At 38.7% G+C, this 25,049-nt stretch overlaps 2 protein-coding genes and 1 long non-coding RNA gene across 4 annotated transcripts in view; all 3 read left to right on the top strand.

The window, feature by feature from the left end:
* The first annotated feature begins 147 nt into the window (after positions 1-147).
* The window catches only part of cd74a (CD74 molecule, major histocompatibility complex, class II invariant chain a), a 26,539-nt gene continuing 1,637 nt past the window's right edge, over positions 148-25,049 (top strand). Inside the window, exons 1-9 of one of the 2 annotated variants that reach the window (XM_012849893.3) lie at positions 148-351; positions 1,954-2,123; positions 3,503-3,600; positions 3,691-3,747; positions 3,836-3,919; positions 4,010-4,088; positions 4,182-4,379; positions 4,472-4,534; positions 4,630-5,294. In XM_012849893.3, coding sequence (XP_012705347.2) covers positions 263-351; positions 1,954-2,123; positions 3,503-3,600; positions 3,691-3,747; positions 3,836-3,919; positions 4,010-4,088; positions 4,182-4,379; positions 4,472-4,534; positions 4,630-4,646 — 855 coding nt within the window. In that variant the 5' untranslated portion in view covers positions 148-262 and the 3' untranslated portion in view covers positions 4,647-5,294. Of the gene's footprint in view, positions 352-1,953; positions 2,124-3,502; positions 3,601-3,690; positions 3,748-3,835; positions 3,920-4,009; positions 4,089-4,181; positions 4,380-4,471; positions 4,535-4,629; positions 5,295-25,049 lie in introns of those variants that run through there. The other variant, XM_036127175.1, reaches the window with a different exon arrangement.
* Positions 9,496-23,147, top strand: LOC118556233 (kinesin-like protein KIF17). The gene is made up of 14 exons (XM_036127174.1): positions 9,496-9,541; positions 9,674-9,728; positions 9,806-9,873; positions 9,959-10,009; positions 10,124-10,252; positions 10,336-10,410; positions 10,491-10,573; positions 18,515-18,625; positions 18,781-18,909; positions 22,021-22,160; positions 22,235-22,443; positions 22,529-22,594; positions 22,678-22,798; positions 22,883-23,147. Exons 1-14 carry the CDS (start codon positions 9,521-9,523, stop codon positions 23,101-23,103), a joined length of 1,479 nt encoding a protein of 492 aa, XP_035983067.1. The 5' UTR covers positions 9,496-9,520; the 3' UTR covers positions 23,104-23,147.
* On the top strand, positions 13,200-17,330 carry LOC118557322. Its single transcript, XR_004927798.1, has 3 exons — positions 13,200-13,556; positions 15,303-15,448; positions 15,670-17,330. It is a non-coding gene; the product is annotated as an uncharacterized LOC118557322 (long non-coding RNA).

The raw sequence follows: 25,049 nt of genomic DNA, 5'->3' as shown, positions 1-25,049 counted from the left end.
AGAGAGTTTTAGATGTGAAGTAAAACCTCAGTCCTCTCATGGTTGTCTGCCTCTATCAACAAGTGATGATGTTGAATCTGACCAATCAGAGCTCGCCCCACACATCCATCCCACTTTTTTTTTAATACAGCAGTGCTTTCTACTCTTCTCTGCAACCTGTTTAGTCCTCCTTCCTCATTCTGAAGGGAATTTATACTTTAGACTGACTTCATATTTCTTCAGATTGATTCTCTGACGGAGCTGAGACATATCCCGATTGAGGATGGCCGACAATCAAGAAGATGCTCCCCTGGCCAGAGGAAGTGTTTCAGGCAGCCATGAAGTCCTGGTCAACAATGCAGGGCCAAGAGGGTGAGAGGAGATGATCATGCATTCATTTTTATGTACAGGAGAAAATGTTTTCTGAAAGAAAATCTTGTCCATGTAGATTTATCTTGAAATGGGTATGTTTTAATATTTAGCTAAACTGGACAGATCCATATGGAAGACACAATGAAGACATCTGACTGCGGGTTTAACTTTAATTTAGAAGACTACATGCAGCAGAAATGTGTTTCTTCCGTAATTTAACTGAGCAATCAACTTTATGTTGTATGTTTTCCAAATAAAAATATTTTTGGTCTCTTCTATTGAAAATACAGCCCTGTTAGAGTGTTTACAGCAATATCCAGTCAAATGTGTAAATTATATCAACTTTCGCAGCACTTCAGCAGTTCCAAAAACGTATCCTTACTAAATAATCACTTCTATGTGAAGAATTGCTTCTTCACATCAGAGGTCTACCTAGTAACTAGTGACGCAGCCACTTGTAGTTGCAGGATTCAGTTTATTGTATTAATATTAATAGTGCTTTTTTGACAACGTAAAATTAAATTACTGTCAGAAACAATGGTTAAGAATATATATATTTTTTAATTCGCTCGTAGATCTGAGGTTGGTCCTTTCCTATGTAAGTTTACTTACATAAACTTCCGCGTTGCACCGGAAAAAGGAGATCTGCCTAGTAACAAGTGATGATGGAATCCTATTGGCTACAGCAAGAAAAAGGAGAAAGAAACAGAACTCAAACACAACTTCAAATTTTCTGTTGTTCATTTTCGTTTTTGTTTTGTTTCATTATACTACAAAAATGGCAACTATAATAATAGTCATGATTTTTATATTTATCGTTTGTTTAGTTATTTATTAAGTAAGCTTGACAAGGTGTTCTTCATTAGAAGACACTATTTTTAAATGAAGTAATAGCCTACAATGGAGTAAAAAAAGGGAGTATAAACACATTTATAATAATATATAATTTACAATATTATAATAATCCAAAAATGGAAACAAGTTGCAGGCATATCTGAAAATAAAAAGTTTTAAAACAGAACTTTTTGGATCATGTTTGTTTAATTCTGACTGCATTTTACTTTAAAAAAAAAAAAGTACAAAGTAATGTTTTGTGTGCTCTCTAGCCAAAGGATATTTCACACTGGTTGAAAAGATTACAGTCTATTCTATCAAATGTATTTGTTGTTTTAGAAATATTGTTCTATGCTCCTCTGTTAAAGTTAAACGGTGTTTGGTTTAATAATACATATTGGATAAAAATGTTCAAATCACAAACATTTTAGAGTTCTTTGGAAACATGGCGGGGCTGACCCACAGTCACCTCACCGAAGGAAGAAAAAACCGTGGGACAGACCCTTTTTAAGCATATGGATAGTCCAACATTCTAATAAAGCTCTTGTCAAAGTGTCTTCTCATCTCCTAAAAATACAGAACAAACTTTTGGAAATCCCTTTGAGTCATTTTAAAAATATGTAGGTGGTTAAAATACTGTGTCATTTGTGTTTGTTTCCTGAGATTTTGTCCTTCTGTCCTCCTGGTTTGATCCTCTTTGAGAAATCAATATTTTCTCAGAACCATTCATTGTTATTTATTTTATTTTATTACATTTTTTTTTTGCAGAGGCTCCAACAGCCGTGCCGTGAAGATCGCCGGCCTGACCACCCTGGCGTGCCTGCTGCTGGCCAGCCAGGTCTTCACCGCATATATGGTGTTTAACCAGAAGCAGCAGATCCACACACTGCAGAAGAGCTCTGAGAGGTTGGGCAAACAGATGACTCGCACATCCCAGGGTAAAAAAAATAAATAACTTTTATCAGTTTTTCTTATCATTAGCAATGGTCTGTAGCAGATCCCCACGGTTGGAGGGCTCAATTGATAACGAATATAGTTTAAAAAGGGACTTTTTGTTTAGTTTTATTTTTGTCTCACTTAAAAAAAACATATGTGATGACTCATGATGGGGAAGAACTACCCATGCATTAAACCAAGAAATGTATAAGATTTGACTTGAAAACTGCACCCTAAATAGAATTGTCTGTAGTTTAAGTCATAACCTTATGTTTATCAGATAAAGACATCTGTAGGTAAAAACCTGAAAGATTTTTACCTACAAGTTTTTAGCTTTTTTTTTTTTTGTCACTCGTAAATGTTTCAGATCATCGAACATATATTAATTTCACACTAAGATAACCTGATTACATCCAAAAAAAAAAAAAGAGATCTTCAAATCAGGATTTCATTTGTTTGGGAGAAAATTCAACGGTCTGGAAAACCAATCACCACCTGGATCTAAGAAGTGGTTAACATCCTGGGCTGCCGTCGAGCATTTGTCTAACCTGACAGTTAAACTCTTACATCGCTGTGGAGGAATAATGGCCCACCTTTATTTGCAGACCTGGTTTTATTGAGCCATATTAGAGGGCTCTGTTTGAGGTCGTGCTACAGCAACTCATTCAGATTGAGGCCCACACGATGACTAGGCCACTCCAAAACCCTCATTCAGTTCATTTTATCCATTTAGACGTTGACTTGCTGGTGTGATTTGGATCATCCTGTTGCAGCAAAGCCCATGCATCTCCTGTTAGTCAACAAAATATTATTCCCCAAGTGCAGGAGATCACCAAGGTCTTTTTTAACAAATATTTTTTTTCTAATTTAAATGTGAGACCACCTTTGTTTTTTTGTCAGCCGCAGTATTTCCCTTTGAACTCTACCAAGGATGCCATTTTTGCCCAATCTCTTTCTCACTGATGGATAAATAACACTGGCCTTAATGGAGGCATGTGAGCTCTGCAGTGATTCAGATGTTTTACTGGGTTCTTCTTGAGTTTTTGCCCTTTTAATGTATGTTTGATGGGCTGGCGACTCCTGGGAAAGGTTCAAGGGTGTTCCTTGTTTCCTCCATTCTGGATAATGGCTCTCACTATGGTTCACTCTCTATGGAATACCAAAGCAATAAGAATGGCTTTGTAACCCTTTCCAGACTGATTTAAACAACTTTGTTTCTGATCTGTGTTTGAATTTCTTCAGACCAGAACGCAATGATGGTTTTCCCCCTTATTTTGATGTCTTTTAGCCTATTTCATGTGGTCAGCCAGGTTCTACTTAAATAATTTATCTATAAAATAATACTTTATACTGAAATGGTTTTGTTCTGGCTGTTTCTCAGTTGTTGCCCCAGCAAGGATGGCCATGCCTATGAACAGCCTGCCTCTGCAGATGGACTTTACCGAAGACGACTCCAAATCTTCTAAGACACCCTTGGTTGTGAGTTTTACGCTAACATCTCAGAAGAACTCGTTAGGTGGGACAAGAACTACGCAAACCTTTTAAATGGACATCCATTTCTCTCGGCAGAAACTGCAAGACACCGCCATTGTCAGTCTGGAGAAACAAGTGATGGATCTGATGAAGGTATGTGGCGCTGAGAATCTCGCGGTTCCTGTTGCTGTTTAGGTGTCTTTATAAGCTTGTGTCTCAAGCTTTAACTCTTTTTGAGCAGGACGTCAGTCTGCCACAGTTTAACGAGACCTTCATGGCCAACCTGAAGAGCATGAAGCAGCAGATCGATGAAAGCGAGTGGAAAGTGAGGCTTCTTGCTTACCCAAAAACCTTGTTGGGTAATTCAATTAAATGATCTTGTCTTGGTGACTGACGGACATGTTGCCCTCTGCAGAGCTTCGAGTCCTGGATGCGCTATTGGCTGATCTTCCAGATGGCCCAGCAGAAGCCTGCAGGCCCCACCCCACAGCCAGGTTACTTGCAGCTTTCTTGCATTCAGTTTCAGTAGAACACAAAAAAAAGTATCTACTCAAACGACCTTGAAAACCACAATCTTTCACTTTCAGCCTCTATGATCCAGACCAAATGCCAGATGGAGGCAGCATCCGAGGCCAAGATTGGCAAATACAAGCCCCAGTGCGATGAGCAGGGCCGCTACAAGCCCATGCAGTGCTGGCACGCCACCGGCTTCTGCTGGTGCGTGGACGAGTACGGCACCCCCATCGAGGGCACCGCAATCCGCGGCCGCCCCGACTGTCACAGAGGTAGCAGACTCGGATAAAAGCTCACGTTTCTGTGTAGCCCTTATACAAGTGGAAATAATTCACTTTCCTTCTTAACTTGTGAACAAATTTAGGTGCAGGATACCGTCGCATGATGGCTATGCCAAGACTGATGCAGAAGACCTTCGACGTAGACGGTGGGGTCCTTTAGATAAAGATTTTTATCCAGTTACCCTGATATCTGAGGGAATGTTTGGTTCTGATGAACTTTGTCTCTCTTTTTGTCTTTCAGAAGACAAAGCCAAATAAACGAAGCCAGAAGCAAAGCGTTTCTTTCATCCACTCTATCTTTGCAGACTCGTGAAACTGGTTATCTAGAGTTGGACGCTATCCGAATCGTAGCTGCGTAACGTCGCAATGAGCTTCCCTTCCATGTAATCACTTTATGCTTTTCCTTTTGCCGACTGCTTGGAATTAAAATCATTAGTATGGCCTGTTACATTAATGCTTTTAATCACTATTTCTTAGGGGTCTTGATTTATGTAACATATAATTTGACAAACCCTTTGTGAGGTTACATCGTATATTTGTTTTTGATGAAAGCTTTAAATGGTCGGTTCACCCATATTACAAAATACAAAAAATAAATTTGTGGTGCAGTTCCAGTTTCACCTGCCTGACATTGAGTGAACTTTAGATTGTTGAACTGAGAATAATTTTTTTTTTTTTTGATCTCATACTTTTGGTTAACTTGCCATTTAAAACGATGGAGACATGTGAGGAGGTGTTTTTTTTTCTTTTCTTTTAAAGTGTATAGTAAGAAGTGGAAATAAAGATTTTCCTTTACAACAATCACATTATTCGTCCCAATGTCTTTAGGTTAAACGTCTGTTAAAGGTATTCATGAAATAAGGCCTGAATAAACATATGAGTGATTAGATGCAATGGCATTGCTAAGTCCTGGATCCTGTGTTGTCTATTTTCAGTTCCTCCGCTGAAACTTGCAGTGGTTCTACTGATATTACGCAACGAACCTGAATTCATTAAATATGCATATTTGAATTTGCTTTAAATGGGTTTAGATTAAAGCTTTGCGTAATCTAGTATTTCTATGAATATGCAAATGAAGCCATTTCCTGTGTCGCTTCCTCCGCTGTGGTCTGGGCTAAAAAAAAAAAGACCGGTCGGCTGTCGAACGAACACATACATTACTCTGGTGGAAGCGTGCTTTAAAAGCAGCGCAGAAATCGGTTTTGGAATAATGGATCTAAAAATACCAGAAGTAACAATCCTGTATTCATAGTGATGCTTTTCAGGAAGGACTGACTGACCTCTCCTTTCTCCTCCTTCTCCTCCTCTTTCATCTTCAAACAAGTCCCTGCAATCCTCAACTGTGGCGACTTTTTACCGAAACATTGAGCATTTGCTCCGAAACACGACTAGTTTGTGACTTTTCGATGTCGTCACGGCATACTTCAGCGGTGCCTGGGCTGGAGAGGAGCCACAGAGTCAGCACAAAGATGCATACGGGGAAATAAACACAATCTTTGTTCCTCCTATTAAACATGTTTTGCAATGACAGGGGGAAGTTTGAAATAGAGATTCTGAGATGTTTTAGTGAACTATAGTGCAAAAGCAGAGAAGCTCGGCCTTTTTTTGTGCTGCCAGATATAAAGGGAGGATTGAGCTGCTTTTAATCTTAGTCGTCTTGATGCACCGATGAGCTGATGAAGGCTATTTTCAAGGTTCAGTATCTTGTCCAAGATAATGTAAGCATGTGGACAGCAGAAGCTGTGGATGTGTCAGCTCTGACCTTTTGGTTTGAATTCATGCAGTTTTTAAATGTCTTTTAGCTGTTAAATCGACACCGAATGTACTTCAGGATATTTATTTAAATCTGCCTCAATAAATTGTCAGAGAATTGTTCCACCAAATCCACTGGTTGAACAACATTGCAATAAGTAGTTTCATCTTTGTTTTTAAGAACTTGGAAGCATGCAGATTATCTTGATTCTTATTCAATTTTACAAATGCTTTTCTTCTTACATAAAAGATAAAAAATATAACATTCTCCTTGATTCATAGTCCAGGTCAAAGGTCATTATTAAACGTTCATTAAATGAACAAGGATCTAAACTGCAAACCATGTTGTGATCACAAGGTGTTTTAAATACTAATGAAAGATACAAAGATAATAAAAAAAATCTGCCACATTTGGAGACCATGTGTCCTCATAGTGATTCCATCCACTCTTACATTATTTACAACTTCAACACCGGTTTAACTCTCCAGGCAGCTCATGTTTAACATAAAACAAGCATTTATAATTAAAAATCTCAAAGTTGTCTGTCCCACTATTTGCACACACGTGGAGTAAGAACATCCAAAACTAAGGTAGGGTAAGAATAAATTTCAGCTGGAACAACAAATAACATTTGTGGGATTTAGGGATGTAAATACTCTGGAGCAGCTTGGATGTTGTTCCCAACGCTGAGAGCTGCACTCATTAGTGAGGACCCATCACGTCTGTGGACAGAGCATATGGTACGTCTGCGAGAGATTTGCCAGAAAATGTCTGTGTAACACATCAGCAAAGCAGCTTTGGCTTAGATGATGCAGTTAAGCTCAAATTTATTCACAACCCAGCAGATTTAGATTGAAAATGATTTTTATTCAGCCAAGAAGTTGGTTTCTTAATGGAGGGTGGAGGGGGACGACACATCTATTAAATATAATAGAATACGGTGAAAGGTGTATCAAACATAATATATTTATTTTTTCATTTACGTTTGAATATGACATACATTTAAAATACACTGCTACAAATAAAGTAACAGTTTTTAATTAGAGTAATCAAGTAAGTTTAGTAGAAGGGTTATTAATCAATGTCGGTTGTTTCAGCATTAATCAAGTTAACAACAGGTTGACTAATGGGGCGACAATGAGACGACCCCAAAAACAGGAATAATTCTGTAGGTGGAGGACACAGATATAATATTTTTACTACTTGTTTGACAGCTTTTCAGTAGTTTTGCATTTGCCCAGGATCAGTGTCACTACTGGTAGCATGAGGCGATACCTGGACCTTAAAGAGGTTGCTCAGGCAGTCCAGCTCCACCAGGATGGCACATCACTACGTGCTGCTGCCAGGTTTGCTGTGTCTCCCAGCAGAGTCCCGATAACATGGAGGAGATCCGCTCCATTGTCAGAGGAGGACCAGGATGATTACTGCCAGAGCCCTACAAAGTGACCGCCAGCAGGCCTCTGACCAAACCGTTAGAAACAGACTTCATGAGGGTGGTCTGAGGACCCAACGTCCTCATGCAGACCCTGTGATCACCGCTCGGCATTGTGGAGCCGGACTGGCAGGACGCCAGAATCGGCAGGTTTGGTGCTGGTACCCTGTTCTGTTCACAGATGAGAGCAGGTTCACTCTGAGGTGATGTATCGGTGGTTAAAGGGTCTGGAGAAGCTGCAGTGAATGTTATGCTGCCTGCAACATTGTTCAGCGCGATCAGTTTGGTGGTGAGTCAGTGTTGGTCTGGAGAGGCAGATTCATGGACGGACCCACAGACCATGGTGGCACCCTGGCTGCCATACGGTACCAGGATGAAATCCTCAGACCCATTGTTAGACCCTTCACTGGTGCAGTGAGTCCTGGGTTCCTACTGCTGCATGATGATGAAGCAGGAGGAACAGGATAAAGAAATTGATGCCATCGACTGGCCTCCACTCTAACCTAAATCAAATTGAACATCTCTGAGATGTCATATTTAGACCCATCTGATGCCACCAGGCTGCACCTCAAACTGTCCAGGAGCTCAATGATGCCCTGGTCAGGGTGTGGGAGGAGATACACCAGGTCACCGTCCATCATCTCATTAGGCATGCTTATAAACATGTTTGGCCATACACACCACCATCCATCTGTCCAGCCATCCTTCATTTATTCGTGAAGTGTTGGTGGTTCCTATGTTCAGCGGTCATTGGGTCAGAGGCGGGAACCTTCTACACCCTGGATAGGTCCCCTTCTCAACGATCAATGAAAATAACGTCATTGGGATTACAGCTATCAAACCATTCTTATAATTGCTAAACCAGCCTTTTTCCCGTCTGATTATTTTCATGATTTATCTTTGGTGTTGTTATATTTTGAGATTCGTAAGGCCTCCTTCATGCCGTAACCTTAATCCAAAATATAAATATCAGAAGAAACATCTAAGGCTGGTCGATAAATCGATTTAATCGATTAATTCGATTTTACAATTTTTTTAAGATTTCATTTTTGGAAAATCTGGATTTTATTTTGCCACTGCACTCATTGTTGTTTCCATGAAGAGAGCAGCATGCAACGCTGAATATATGTTTAGGAACATATATATTGTCAAAATGTTGTAAAGAGGAAACTGTTTTTAACCATAATACGAGGCACTTTAATTTACTAATTTTCTCAAGTTAGTTTGAAGTGAAGCTTATTCTCAGTTCATTGTGTGATACCACTAGCAGCAAACATTTTGTTATATTTTCATTGTTTTCATTGTTTTACAACTTGTTTTACCAGCATGTTTCACAGCTTGTATTTAGTTGCACTTTGAATTCAGGTCAACTCCCAGACGAAATGCTTCACATAAAAGCTTGTTTTGAAATTAATCTATTGAATTTTTTTCTAAAGAAAAAGGAGGAAAATAAATTGGTTAATCGGATTTGGTATAATAAAATCAGAGATCTTATTTTTGAGCCATATCACCTAGTTCTATGTCCATCCAACCATTTTCTATACCTGCTTGGCTGGTGCCTATCACAATAAAAAAGCTGAAACCCTAAGCGCCTTTAAATCAAGGTTGGGTTCATCCTGGACAATCCATCACAGAGCCACAAGAAACATGTTGGTAGAATTAAGATTACCTCACACCTAAATCTTCCCGGGGCATAAATAATTTTGGGCTTAACTCTCTTTTCCAGAAATTAAATATTTTAAATAGTTTTTTATACATTTTTAAAACCACTGGTGCCTGCCCATCACAAAGCTCAGAAGTGACCTTTTAAAAAAAAAAAAAAATCCATCTTTGAAACTGCAGCCTCATAATTTAAACCAGCGAAAGTAGATTGGGCCTCATTAATAATTCACCCGGCTGTAATAAAATCCAGGTCAGAAAGCGGCCGTGCAGAGCCACACGCTCCGGATGGCCACAGCAATCAAACCTGTAAGTCTATATTTAATACGGTCCTTCTATAGCAGCTTTTATATCTGTGATGGTGGAGATATTTTAAATGAGCAAAAACTTGTCTTGTTGAGTTTCTGATAACAGTGGTTACTGATCTCCATCCTCTGATAGATGTGTGGGGGGGCTGAGACGGTGAGAGTGGGGGTTGTGCTCACTGCAAGCCCAGGTGAATAAAGTACAGAGATCTGTGAACTGCTTTGTGTTTGAGTGCCGAGTTAAAGGTTTGTTCTCTTGGCTTCACAGAAGATGCAGACGGTGGAGATTTTGCTGTTGAAGGATGTGAAATTAACTACAAACCTGCAGGAAATGAGGTAAACTCATTCCTGCGTCAGGATCCAGTTTAAAAAAAAAAAATGTTTTCTAGAAAGTGCCGCTGATCAAACGTGTGTGTTTTAGGAGCCAAAGTCCTTCACATTTGATCAGGTTGTAACAGCTGACACTACGGAGGTAAAACCGTTTCCACGCTCTGATGCACCTATTTTGTCTTTTACACCAATCAATTTAGGCCTCTTTACTCTCTCGTTGCCACTAAAAACTAACAATCTGGACCTGAACATGCAGAGTCTTCACTCTGAGCTCCTGCAGCCTCTGACCGAGCTCATATCGAGCGGCTATAACGTCGTGCTGCTGATGTGTGGAGCGCCCACAGAGACGGTCGGAGCCCTGATGGACAAAGGTGTCATTGGTCAGGTGGAGAATAATATTTAATCTATACATCAGCAGATGTCATGTTTTTGTCCTTACCGTATTCTGAAACTCCGACCTTGTTTCAGGTCTTGACAAATGTGTTTAGTTGCACGGCCAGACAACAAAGGGCAGAGTCCTTCCTCTCTGTGTCGTTTCTCCAGGTTTGTCCTGCTGCTGAAAAAGCGTATCCCCAAAGCAGCTTAGAGTTAACATGACTTAGAAAATTGCTTTTCTTTGGCAGTTTTACCCAGATGGGAGTGCAGTGGATGTCGTCAGCCTCAACAAAGACACTTTACAGCTTGTAGCACATCCCGTCCTTGGGAGGTATGTTACACTTATGTACCTGTGTACCATACTAATTTAAATGTGTAAGCATAGTTTCATAGTTTGCCTCCCAGTAGCTAAACTTTCTTACTTACAAGAGCTTGGATGGATAGATGTTGTCTCTGGGATAGAATATTTTGTGTCTGCATCAATGATTTTATCTCCATTTCTGCTGACCTCCCATGGGGAGTCCCACAGGGAATCGTTTTTAGACCTTTTTCTTTTTTTCATCGTACCTGCTGCGACGTGGGCACTCTTTTTCAGAAATAGCCTTTTCTTTCATGTTTATGTAGTTTGCTGTCATGTTTATTCCACCACTGAAGGACACAGCATGTGTTCTGCCCTGGAGTACCTTGTGGACATCAGGAGATGGATGGCACAAGACGTTATGAATTTTAGAGAGAATGAGAAGGAAGTCATGCTGTTTGGACCCAACAACACCAGCAGGATCACCTTTTTCCCTCTTGCCTTCCTGTACCCATATGAGAAAGTCCTTTTTTCCTTCATATTTAGGTGTGAAAATTGACTCTCACCCAAAATCTAATCCTTGTGTAAATACAAAAGGAGAAAAAATTGCTTTTTTTCCAGTTGAACTGGTTTACAGAACAGTACACTACACATAAAGTCAACCTTGAGAACATCAGGTATGCGCTAAAGGAAAAGTCCGGCCAACAAGGAAAAATCAGTGGATCATTATCTATACCTAAAAATAATACGTTAGTGGTGATTTAATGAATATGGCGTTAATCAGTAAAAAAATAAAAGCATAAATTGTCGTCTCGATCACTGAGTCTGGGTGATTTTGTAAATGACAGAATAGTGTAGTGAATATGTATAAATCCTTTACAATTACATATACAGATGGCTCAAAAAATTTAGTTTCAAATAAAACAGGATTTGTTTATGCTATTCCTGAACTAGGTGTATTTATGAAACAAAGAACATCTGACCATTTAGCTGTGTATACAGTGGAAATGTTAGCGATACTCAGGGCCTTACAGTGGGTAGAGCAAACTAATATTTAAAAAGTTCTTATATGTTCAGATTCATTATCATCACTAATGTCTATTTTAAATGTCTCATCTGAAAGTCGTATGGAGTTGGTTTATGAAATTTATGAAGTTTTATTTAGAATGACACAAACTGAAACAAAGATTAGGTTTATGTGGATACCTGCTCATAAAGATATAGAATGGAATGATATGGCAGATTATTTAGCTAAGGTGACAAACAAAGTAGAATTATGGAAATAGCGTATTGTAAATCTGAGATATAATCAATTATTAAGAGCAAAATTAAATCTGAATGGCAACAATTGTGGGAGGAACGAACTAAAGGTTGTCATTTATTTCAAATACAAAAGAAAGTAGGGAATATGGAAATAATAGAAGAAAATTGAAAAGAACAAGTAGTAATGACATGATTGCAGCTCGGACGTACTGGATTAAATAAAACTTTACATCTGATAGGTAAACTTCCAACAGGTAGTTGTGAGTGTGGTATGGATATGGAAACAGTAGAACATGTAATTATTCATTGTGAAAAATATGCAGTAAGTAGAGAGAAGCTAAAACAAGTAATTAAGAAATATGATATAGAGACGTTAAAACTTAATAAGATATTAATTAAGCATAAAATAAATAGAGCAGTTGTTATTTTTTTGAAGGAAACAGGATTATATATAAGAATTTAGATTAAAGGGAGATACTCTGGTCCACACTCCAGCATAGTAGATGGCGATAATACATCTTAACGTTAAATGTCACCCGGCAGTAAAAATCACAAAGAATAATAATAATGAGTCTGGGGTCATTACCGCCTGACATCACATCTTCTAGAGTTTAATTCAGAATCAAGGCAAGATATTATATTGGATGTTTTTCACTCAATTTTTAGGATTAGAAATGGTGGTTCTCATGTTAAATTAATTTGGATTCCTGCTCACATTGGTGTTATAGGGAATGAGTTGGCTGATAGTTTTGCTAAGAGTGCTGTAAAAAAGGATATTGTTTATTTCAATATTAAAACAAGTTAAAATGAGATAAAGAATATTATTAAAATGTATTTCAAGAAGAAATGGCAAGAACAGTGGGCTAAAGAAGGGAATGCTAGGTTTTATTATAGTATTAAAAAAAGGTTGGGGAATTGTGATAGAATTAAAAAAGAAGATATTATAACTAGAATAATATTCGGACATACAGGATTAAATAATACTCTTAAAATAATTAATAAGCATAATACAGGGTGTTGTAATTGTTGTGGGAAATTAGAAACAGCACAACATATTTTTTTTTTATAATGTAATAAATATGCTCAGGAAAGAGAGATGTTGCGTAAAGAGTTAGGCAGGAATAAATCTAAACTAAATATGAGGGAATTGTTTCAGAGATCATCTGGGGATGTAGTTTTTGGGAGTATTTTTAGTTTTCTAATAAGAACGGGTATTTTGGGGAGAATATAACAGATTGTCTGATCCATACTCCAGTCTGAAAGGTGGCGGTAATGCGCCTATAAATTGTTTGCCACCGCCATTTTAAAAAAAAGAGAAGAAGAAGAAGAAGAAGAAGACGACGAAAAAGAAGAAGAAGAAGAAGAAGAAGAAGGAGACGACGAAAAAGACGACGACGACGACGACCTCACATCCTGTGACGTCTCTGTGCGGTGAGGCACTGAGCTTCACAACCTAATTCAGTTGGAGCTGTTGTACACAGTTATTTCGGATTTCCAGAGGATTTAATTATTGTTAAAGCGATAATGCCCACTTGTATGGCCGTTGGATGTTCCAACACGACAGGTAAAAGTGAAAAAAGCATAAATTATTTCACCTTTCCGACTCACGATCCACCACGGGTTCGTCGTTGGATTGCCAACCTGAAGAGGAAGGATTTACCATCAAACTTCTGGCCAGAAAGAAAACATGTCATCTGTAGCCAGCATTTCGAGGAAGAATGTTTTGAAGATGACGTAAGAGCGAGGATTTTGGGTAGGTTTTTCTTTTTTTAATAATGGAGAATTTGCGGGGACATTTGGTTACCCGACCAGAGGGGCGGAGTGATACGACACACTTGGAAATAATATGTAATGTGCCTTATAGCTTTGTCGATTGTCTGGGCAGAGCTGGTCTGTGTGGATTAGCCTTTAGCCTGATGTGCAGACCACTACAGCTGTCTTGCCATGTTTTTTTTCCCCCGTGCATCCGCCTAAGTCAGGGCTTCAGAAGCGAGGGGAACAGAGCCTCTGCTGTCCGCTGCAGCTCTGGCGGATCTCCATAAGCAAAAATTCACCACGAGGTGTTTTTTTGTTGAGCACTATATGCAGACCAAAACAATATCTGTTAGAAGTAGGACTGTCAGTTTTAACGGCGTTTTTATTATTATTTTTTTTACGCGCGTTAACTGCATTAATGCCCCCCCCCTCCCCCGCCCCCCCAAAAAATTCCTCTGGACTGTTTTTTTTTTTCCTCGGCGGCTTCCGTTGTTCCAAAATTGCTAGAGACTAGCATAACAGACCCGTGCTCACTGTTGCTAAGCCCACTTATTTTATGAGTCTTTGAGCTTCTTTTTTCTAAAGTCGCTTGTAAATTTCGTGAGTTGCGGGTTGCAGTTTTTTTGGGCTTGTTTCTGGAAGTGAAGTCGATTGTTTCGGCTCTAAACTACGTGACGCTGCCGCACTACAGACACTCAGCGTGACCAGCTGAAATATCCCTCCGCCTCGTAACGCACTAGAGCTCATCCTGACATAGGAGCTGAGTGAGTAAAAGCAGAAGGAGCAGCTCTGCTCGTATTTTCTGCAGTTTACGGCTGCAATAACTGCTGAAAGTAGATTAGGCAAATCACCATTTTGAGCAGAGATTGGTTCTAAAGATGAGTTTTTACTCCCTGATAACATTGCAGAACCCAACACATAAACCACACTTGTCTCTAAAATGTAAAATTAGTATTACTTTAGATGTAAATGCTTAGTACCATATCTATCTTTGTTTAAGAGGGGGGGGAAAAAAAACTATATTTCGGCATGAAAACAGGTATTTGTTCACACATAATTCATATTATAGAAGGCAAAAAAAGATACACAAAATCAAGCAGTACCAGTGTTAACAACAAAATCAACGACAGTATTGCAGTAAAGGCCCTTTTCATCTTCAAAACTATGTTGTTTTTCAAATGGTTTCACTGATAGATGTACCAAATCTGTAGAATTTGCGACTAATCGATAGTCCGACCAAGTGCGTTGTAAACGAAAACATCATGGCCGGCTTGCCTCGGTCTGTGGCTGGCCTTGTTTTTGGGCTTAGGGAAACTTGTGAAAAATCATATTTTCTGTTATTTAAGATCATAATCTACCACTAAAATAGATAGTGAATTATATGGCATGGGCACAAGCCTTTTTTTTCCAGAAGGTTTTAATTTTTTCACACGCATAAAAGTTCCAACTCAAGGGTCTTACATGTGTACAGAATTGCCTCTCTCTGTCACGCCATGGAGATACTGTCACATATATAGCCCTAGCCATATGATATTATTAAAACAAATTATGCCCTTTGACCGTAATGCAGTTATTGTTGACATTCTCCGCTGTAACTTAATGATAGCCAATTGATCATGCAAGGCAGTTTCATGTATGATTTCAAGGCAATTTAAGTGTTATTTTAATAAAATGTGTGTGAATTGATATTGTACACGAATCTGAACTGTAGGCCTAACTTTTTTTTTTTACTTTCATGTTGTAGCTGAAATCTATGGAGAGGAAAGACGACTGGCAAATAAACGGAGACTCACACCCACTGCCGTCCCCACAGTGTTCTGTTTTACAAAAGAAAGAAAGAAAAGAACTTTGTCAATCAATCGTAGCCTCTTACGCGAACGTCGTCTCATGGTAATTATCTAGTTTTGTTATTCAAGCTATTCTAGGCAGTCACAAGTTTTTCTTGTTATTTCAGCATTGTGTTAATAACACCAATTCCATGTCACTTGATTTTGATCCACAATCCTAAAAATATGTTTAAAATTTTGATTAAAAAAATATGTTATGGATATGGCTTATATCAAACATGTTCTTTTTAGAAATTAATACTTACATGTGTCTGTTTGTTTAAGGTAGCTGAAGCTCTTGGATGTACAGGTGCTAATGGCGACAGGAAAAGTGTTTCTGTTCAAGAAAGGAGCGGCCCAGTGTCCACCAAAAAACCACCAAAAAGGAAAAAACGGAGTTTCTGTGATTCAGCAACACAGTTTGATAAAATAGAGACATGTGACACAGGTGTACAGTGTCAGCTACTGTCCTCTTATGATGGGTGGCCAGTGTGGACAGGAACAGTCAGTCGACATGAAATCACACGTGACCACTGTTACAGCCGAGAAACACCAGAGACGATGCCTCTCACGTCCACCTCTCACTGCCGTTAAATCAAGAAAGAGCTCACATGTGTGAATCTCCAGCCCTTGACACTACTGGACTCATGTCAGTTGCAAGGCCCCCAACAAATGAACTCTTGAAGAGCCAGAACATTAGATTTATCAAGGACTATTAAGACAGTGATTGCACGTTGAGTAAAATAAATCTTCCTAATTTTTCCATTGATAACCTTTTCTTCCAGTTACCTTTTCTGTCTTTTGAAATGTACCTATACTTTTGGGCATGTGTCCTCTGTTTGAAAGTCAATCATTAAAAAGCACGGGGGGAAAAAACTAAGTTTATCTGAATAGATAAATAGGTTCAGATTATTTTTTTTCAGATAAGTAAAAACAGCTAAACCTTTTTATAGGCCTTATTTATGTGTTATGGATCCACCTGGACCAAAAAAAATTAAAAGTGAAGACTAAATTTTTGTGGGTGTTCCTATTTTTAAACCTTGTATTATATATTTCTGTTTGTTTCGTAAGCTAAGTACATATCAGGGTATATAATTTGTGGTTGCATATATAATACGGAGCAGTTTTCTAGTTATAGTGAAAATTAGTATCTGCGCGGTAACAAATAATACATGTTTTGGTGAGGACTTTGGATTACAAGCTTCATCCTGAAATTGACTATACATTTGCAGACTAATTCAAAATATGACATGGGGCATTTTTCACTTTAGGGTTATAATTTGCAAATTTTTCACCATGCTAAGATTAAAAACTTACACATTATATACATTTTACATGTATCTTTTATTAGTTCAACATACAAAAAAAAAAAAAAAAAAAACTAGCCATCATTGTCAGCTTCTTTAAACCAAACCCAAGATAAACTCCATCACTAGGATATTTTTTTCCTAATGGCAAGAACTACACAAGATGGTATGACGTGAATACTCATCAGTTTTTTCCATAATCTGGTCTATTTCACGACAGCAACACAATTGATCTACAGTCATCAAGTTGCAGCTTCCACACAAATACCAAGACAAGACCAAAAGCTGGTTTTGTTTGGCTGGTGGATCCTCGACTGATTTATTGCTCTTGTCCTAATCAGCATCATCATGAGGGCGAGGCCCTGCCTGAAAGACCAGAAGAGAATTAAATCAGTTGGACCATCTTATAACAGTTAACAAATGAAAACAAAAGTTATACAAATAAGATCATTTAATTAGGTTGTAGGCTTAAAGGTGTAGGGCCTACATTTTAATTATTATTAGGGTAATAAAGTCAATCGCATAATTTCAAAAGTTTACTCGAGATTAATCCCAAATTAATCGCTCATTTAAATTTTTTTTTCTGAAAGTGTAAAAGCCTATTTGGCCATTTTAATATGCAATTTTGGCATAAATGACACAATTAAAAACATGCTTGTACAAAAAATATTTTCATTTTTTATTTTCGTGCACTTCAAAATTGAAATGAAAACATCCTGGTGCCATATAATGTTAAACTGGCCAAAAAAATGGCTAAATCACTAATCATGACACCCTGATGTTTACACAATGTGTGAACAAATGTGTAAACGAATACCCGTTTTCATGCCGAAATAAAAAACTTATTTATTGAACAGTATGTAATAATTATATATTTAAAGTACTTTCAGCAGTTTGAATTCTGATTTTGACCGGACTTTTCCTTTAACAGCCTCTCGCTTTGATTGCTCTCATTTACTATTGTTGCCATTACCTAGGCTTTGAACAGGTACAAGCAAGCGAGAGCACATTTTTCCAATTTTGGATTCCTTTTACAAATAATTTTGAAGATTATTTTATCCGTTTTGCATTCTCTCTATAGTTATGCTTGATTTTACTTGGCTGAACTGCTACACTCAATTGTATTAAGTTGTACTCGGGTCAGAATGCCAGATGCTTTTACCTGTTTGAAAGGCTCAAGGCAAACTCAGAGGTCATGGAGCTTTTGTTGTTGCAGAAGTAAAACTGTGGAATGCTTTATCGCTGCTGTAGGCAGATTATATAATTTTCTAAGCCTAGAACATCTTTTTGAACACACTGCACAATATAGTCATGGCCAGGTGGCAAAAAAAGACCTTTAGAAAGCCTTGAGAAAAAATTTGTCCAAGACCATCTTAAGATTGCAAGAAAGCTTGCCTGATGAAAAAGAATGAATCAAATTAGTGGCTTCTTAATTATTATTTTAACTGTACTCTATATTCTAAGATTCACTAATGATAAAAAGAAAAACCATCCTGTCACAGGTTTTAACATTCTGATGACATACTGATGATCTGGTCTGTACCAGGCATTAAGTCAATTTAAGTTTAACTTTGTGCAAAAGCACATATAGATTCCCTCAAATTATTTTAAACAAGGTAAAGTCAATAAATAAAACAAAAAAAAAAAATAGAGAAGTGCTTCCCAAAAACTCATATGTACAAAATATGTAAAGCCCAGGTATTTAAAATAGTGTAAAGAAAAAAAAAAACCCAATAAAAACAGCAAAACACAACTAATGCCTCAAGTTAATACATATGTGACTGAAACGTAAACCAAATATCTGTCTTTTTTTTCTCTCTCAGTGTTGTAGAAGGTTTATGTGAGGTGTGTGTATGTTCAGCAGAGGAAGCTTGGGATTGCTATAAAACCTGCAGGGAGAAAATGAAAGCCAGCGCAGGAAGTGTCTCCAGCCGGTAAGTCAAAGACCCCCCCGGTGGGCTATTTCATCAGTGCCCTCTAAAAGGCATTAATGAAAAATTATAATCAATATATTTAATAGTTATTGAACTGTAAAACAGTCTTAGAGAGACTAATCATGTTTGTTGTCGATGTTGCACGTTTTCCTCAGATGCAGCTTCCTCTTCTCAGTGACAGCTGAGTGGAAACTCCATCCGGAGCAGGTGGAGTCGGATGTCTGTCGCAGTAAACTGCAGCTGTTCAGCCTCGCCGGAGGAGCCAGCAGGACTGACCTCAGAGGGTCGGTGACACGGAGCCCGAACGTATCAGTTACACGAGTCTGAGTGGCTGAACAAATATTTACCTACCGATGGCCACCGATCTGTAATCAGCTGTCCAGAACACGCGTGACACGATCATATTCGGCTTGGTTTGTAGCAATCAAGACCAGCAGTCATTCAAGATTGTGTTCAGATCTAGCAGTATTGAGAAGGAGGACGTCTTCAAATCGCTTGTGACTGAAATTAATTAAAATACATATGATCTTAATTATATTTAAAGTGTAATACAGAATTTAAAATGCTTTAAGGGGCCGTTAGTTATGATCAAAATGTCCCCAGAAAAGAACAAATGCCGTTGACAGAAATACAAAAATGACCACAGCAGTCATGATACAAACATAGGCGACTGTCTCTATTTGGGCCTATCACGTCAAACCACTAATAAAGCTGACAATAACAGGAATAAATGAGCATTTTTACCTTATTGCCCTTTATCACCATAAATATGCTGTTTGGTCTGCGTTTATTTATCAGGGTGACGGATTCAAACCACCAAATAAACAAAAATATTCAAACTGACAATAAGACAGGAGTAAAGAATATTCCTAATTTTTGTAGTCCATTAACCGACACTAAACAAGGTTGCAACAAATGAGTCCAGTAGCTAAGAAGGGGGTCAAAGAGCAGAAGGCGGCAGCTGTGGATGGCATCATTCCTCAAATGACATTTTAAGCTCTCTATTATACAACTAATTTAACTAAACTATACCTTTTATCATTGAATCATGTCTAATGATTTTTTTTTCTAAGATGAATTCTAAACTAATTTTGAACAAAATAGAAGATGGTGTGCTGATAATCATGTAGGCTACGTGGTTTCATGCTTAAATTTCTTACTAACAGATTGCCTTTTTGACTGAAACTACAGCTTTCAGTCTTACTGAACGATTTCTCCAAGATGTTTTATCCTTATTGTACATGTTCAGTGCATCATCACCCTCTGTCTCAGAGCACAGTTTCTATTTACACACAAAATGACAACGAAGTTAGTGACATAAATCAAGACAATGTGTTAACAGCGTGAGCTTTCTTGGAAAAAAAAAAAGCCTGCTGGCATTTTTTCCCCCATAAGGCCTGTCATATTCCTGCAGAGACTCCCAGATATGTCATTCTCTCTGACAATCATACCTTTACTGAAACAAGGGATTTGAATTCATTCACAGATTTATTTTTAAAATCAGCAACACGGTGATGAAAATGCTCAGTATGAGCAGCCGTCTGTCACCACTGAGAAGACAGTAAGGGAGCGAGGGGGGGAAAAAATGGTAAAATGGCTTGTACTTGTGTAATGCTTTCACTAGTGTGACGACCCCAAAGCGCTTTACACTGGTCAGTCATTTTATTTCTATGGGTCAACCCATAGAAATAAAAATAAAAACACAGAAATGTTGGTCCAGGAATAAAATAAGTTAATGGAATAATTAGTTTTGTTAGTGCCTTTGACCAGCAGGTAAAGACGACCTAACACTCAGGGTGTAATTGTGCATGTACTGGTACTGAAAATATCCTAACTCATGCTACATTCAGGTACAGCTGGGACACTAGGCTGTACAACTATTCAAAACTACCCCAACGTTTAAACCCATTTTATTCTCAAATATGGATGGTCACACTCTAAACATTCAATCCAATGTTTAGATTTTGAACGTTTTCAAACGGTTATGTAGTTGTGTATCTGTCTATCCATCCAGGATAGACAGATACACAACTACAGGACACCCTGTCTACTCTTAAGACTAGGCTTAAAACGTTCCTATTTGACAAAGCTTATAGTTAAAGTGGCTTAGGTTATCCTGAGGTATCTCTGTAGTTATGCTGCTACAGGTTTAGGCTGCAGGAAGACATCAGATTTATTTCTCTCACTCTGCTGAGTTACTTTATGTCTCTGTTTTTTCTCCCTTCATAGTAGGTACACCTGGTCTGGCATTCTGTTAACTGTGACATCATCCAGGGAAGGCAGATCATCTGCTATTACATTAAAAGATAGAAAGGATTCCTGGAACAATGTGTCCTTTTTGTGTCTCTGCTCTGTCTTCTCTAATCCCCAGGCGGTTGAGGCAGATGACCGTTCACACTGAGCCTGGTTCTGGTTCAGCTGGAGCTTTTTCCCCGTTAAAGGGGAGTTTTCCTCTCCACTGTCGCTTCATCCATGCTCAGTATGAGGGATTGCTGTCAAGCCATTGACAATGCATACGACTGTCCACTGTGGCTCTACGCTCTTTCAGGAGTAAAGTCTGCCTGTCGATGACTTGAAGCAATCCACATTTCCTTGGAAACCCTGTGGATGATTTTTTTTTTAATTTACTTTGTAAAGTACCTTGGTATGACAAGTGCCTTGTGTATATAAATAAAACTGAAATCCAGGAATTGGCTCTGCCTGCTTATACTAGTTTATTACTTGGAAATAATCCAACCATATCTCCAATCTGTTCACCCTTTTTAGTTTTACAACATAAAATCTAATTAATTCCAGTAATAGAATAGAAAATTATTTGTTTACTGCTGACCAAAGTCAAAAAATTTAAATCGAAAAGATACCGAATCGTGATTTTTGGGTACCATTACACTCCTACTAAACACAAACATATGATCTAAGTAAAAGAAAAAGTGATCACACAGAGTTACTAGTAGCAATAGCTCAGTCAATGGAACCATCTAGGAAAGAGGTATGGCGTTACCCAAAGGTAGTTTATATGGAAGAAAATGGGAAACAAACACTGAAAGACAAAGCCAGGAGCATTTAATGGGGATGTAAAGACAAGAAGTACATAAAATGCACGGTGGAAAAAGTTACATGAAGGATTCGGTCTAGGAGAGAAACACAGCTCAACACAAGAAACACGAACCAGGAGTACTTTCTAAAAAAAACAGAGAAAACACAAAGGTAACAAATACAGGTGGAAAAATATAAGTAGATGATGCGGCAGGAATCTTTTCACATATGATCTGTAACAGCATCAGCAGGGTAACGTGTGAAGGCGCTATTATTCCAGGTCCGTAACAAACCTTTTCTATTTGCTGTTCCTTAATTCCACATCGGTCTTACTAACATAAGCAGGTTGTTTTTTTCAGGGTCACCCCACTGTTGAAGGTCCTTGACCAAACCCTAAATCCTTCCACTGCAGTCAGCGACAGCCTCCTTCATGCTCTGCTTAAAGAGGCACTCACAGGAAACAACAGGACATTCCTCATCTACTGCATCAACCCTCAAGGTAAAAACAAGAGCAACGAACATCAGGGAGGGGTCGGTGACTTCGATCTGACTCTGGGCGTTACGTCTCCTCAGGTTTCCTGGGTGATGAAACTCAATCTGCTTTACATTTGGCTCAGAAAGCGAGAGGATTAGTCACCAAGCCCACTTCTGTTCAGTGGAATCCGAGGACGGCTGAGCGAGAGCTTCGTGAAAGCATCATGGAGCTACAAGATGTGATGCTTAAAGGGGAGAGTGAGCTTCACAGCATTTACAAGTTAGCTCAGCTGACGCAGCATCTGAAGGTAGATAGCACAGCTGGATGAAAACTACAGCTCCCACGGATGCGATTCACTGCGATAAACGCCCATCCTGCCGTCTCCAAAATAGGCCGTGAAAAACCAGTCATGGGAGAAGAGGAGGGAGGAGTCAGAGAAGATGAAAGTCAAAATTAAGGTTTGATTTGGTACAATGTAGATGAATCATCAAACCACTGCATATTTGCCCTCAATGAAGGGTCATATTGTTTAATTTGACAGGAATCATCAGTCGGCAGCCAGCAGTTTTCTGTAGATTGTCTCGCTGATCGTAAAGAAAGGAGCGAAACAGCTAAATATCTACAGGAAAAGCTGAGACAAGAAATGGAGGACCACATCAGAGGTAACCGGCTGAAATTGAAAGTGTTACATTATTATTATTATAAGGACAATGACTGTGTACTCTGTGCGCGTCTGGTATTTGCAGAAGGCAGAGGCAGTCCGGAGAAGGTCCAGGAGAGAGTAACCAGGATCCAACAGCTGAAAGAGGCCCTCAGAGAAGAAACGCTGAAGAATGGGGCCGTTTCAGAAAAGTCTCAACTTTCTCAACAAGTAATCATCTCAAACTCTCTGTGTTGGTCACTGATTGAGCTCAAGTTATTTAGAGCTCAGTTTGTATTTTCACTGTACATGCCTTTTGCCAGTTAAGGAAGAAACACGCAGGGAATACCAGAAATACGACAAGACTGAGACTTCAGCGTTCATATATATATATATATATATATATATATATATATATATATATATATATATATATATATATATATTGGCTGCCCCTATGAGTGCTCCACAGCATGACATCATCTCTGCCGTGCATCACAATGGGAATAATAGTCCTGACAAAATATTCTCTTTTTCTGTAATAAGGGTTCTTTTAGCTCCGTGATCCTTCTTCTGGTCTCATTCTGACATTTAATGTCATCTGGTCAACTCTACAGGGAGGTTTCCTACCTGTACATTAATAATTAATCTATCAATCAAATACTGTTTGGCAAAAACACTAACAGTAAAGGTGTTTATATACTTTATAGTTATTTTATTGATTGCTTATCTTTAGTGCACCACCGTGTTGCTTCTGTTTGTCTCTCAATTTGATGTTACTTCAAACAAATTGTCTCTACTTTGAAACTAAGGATCATTCTGCACTAAAATAGTTGGCGTTATAAAGCAGACATGGATCTGGGAGATATAAAACATTTATTTATATATATTCACTGTATAAACAGCAGCAGCAGCATTTTCAGTCTCTCTGGTCATCTTGGATTATACTTTTTTAGTGATAAACTAGCAGCAGCGGGCCGTTTTGCTGCAGGTTCCTACTTTGTTCTGCTCTAATTGTCAGCTTCGGCCTGGGTTTTTATGTTAGAATAAACAAAAAAAAAAAAAACTACATCGAGGCATAGAGATACGCAGTTATAAATTAACCGTGGCACCACGAGTCACTTCAGTCCGTACAGTAATTCACGCTGTTAAGATGTTGTAGACGTTTAAGAACAAAAGACCGTCCCATTGGTCAGTTGTGACCTCCTTTCTGCTGCTCAGTCTTCCCAGCACTTTCTCACTTGCTGCATTTTCAGGCCGTCTTTCCCTTCGCATTTTAAGCGTTGGAGTCTATGGTTCTCTCCGTGGCGTTACAAGACAGGCAAAAGCCACAAATCCGGTATTCAAGCCTCTGAAAACTGCTTTTTCCTGCTGTGGCACTTTGCTTCTGTTGGTGATTTAGATAACTCACGCCGACTGAGCCGACAGCTGAGCAACATTTCCTTGCAAAAGCGTGCAGCTACATTACCAGAACGACAGTTTTGGTGATTTAGGGAAGTGGCACTTTTAAAATCATATATTTTTGCTCACAAGGAATTAACAGTTTGTTGGGGTTTTGGCTCCAATTAAGGAAGTTAAAGTACTGGAATATATAAATAAAGTCATCATGCGAGGTTTGGGGGGGGGGGGCTCATTATGCATGCTTCGATGAGTTAGGCACGTGGTCTTGCCTGGTGAGATCCATTGATAATCCCACAAACTGTTCCACATTTGGTCAATATATTTGAACACTAAACAGTTTAATAAATGCTTTGATAAGATGCATGATGGGAGAGATGGGAGAAACAAAATCAACCAACCGAAAAGAGCTCACTACCATCAAATATCAACCCTGAGAAATCTCTTCTTGGGTCATTGCTCGGTTTCCTTTCCATCGCTATTGTTTTCTCTCTCTCTCCCATCGACACAACTCATAAGCCTCTTAAATGGCATTCTCGACTACTCCAGTTAAGTGGCCCATCTCTTGCAAACGTTGTGAGAAACCCTCTTCAGCGTCATCTAGTTAGAAATTCATTGGGCAACGGTTAGAAAGTGCTGTAATTATTGCCTCTGAGGGGCGACTATTTGCAGAAAGCTTTACGTATGCAACCGCTGGTCCGATAACGCATTTAAAGGCTTAGTCCAGAGTCTTTTCAACGTCTAAATAAGATTTGTGCCTGGATTAGTGGGCAACACACACTAAGACTTTATTTTGCCGATTCAATATTAGTCTCAGTCGGATACAATGAAGCACAGGAGCGGAGGAGGCAACTTAAGGAGGATCACACGAGATT

Source organism: Fundulus heteroclitus, chromosome 23 (assembly GCF_011125445.2).
Source record: "Fundulus heteroclitus isolate FHET01 chromosome 23, MU-UCD_Fhet_4.1, whole genome shotgun sequence".
NCBI lineage: Eukaryota > Metazoa > Chordata > Actinopteri > Cyprinodontiformes > Fundulidae > Fundulus > Fundulus heteroclitus.
Note: the sequence above shows the minus strand (reverse complement) of the source record. Positions and strands in the feature narration are given on the sequence as shown.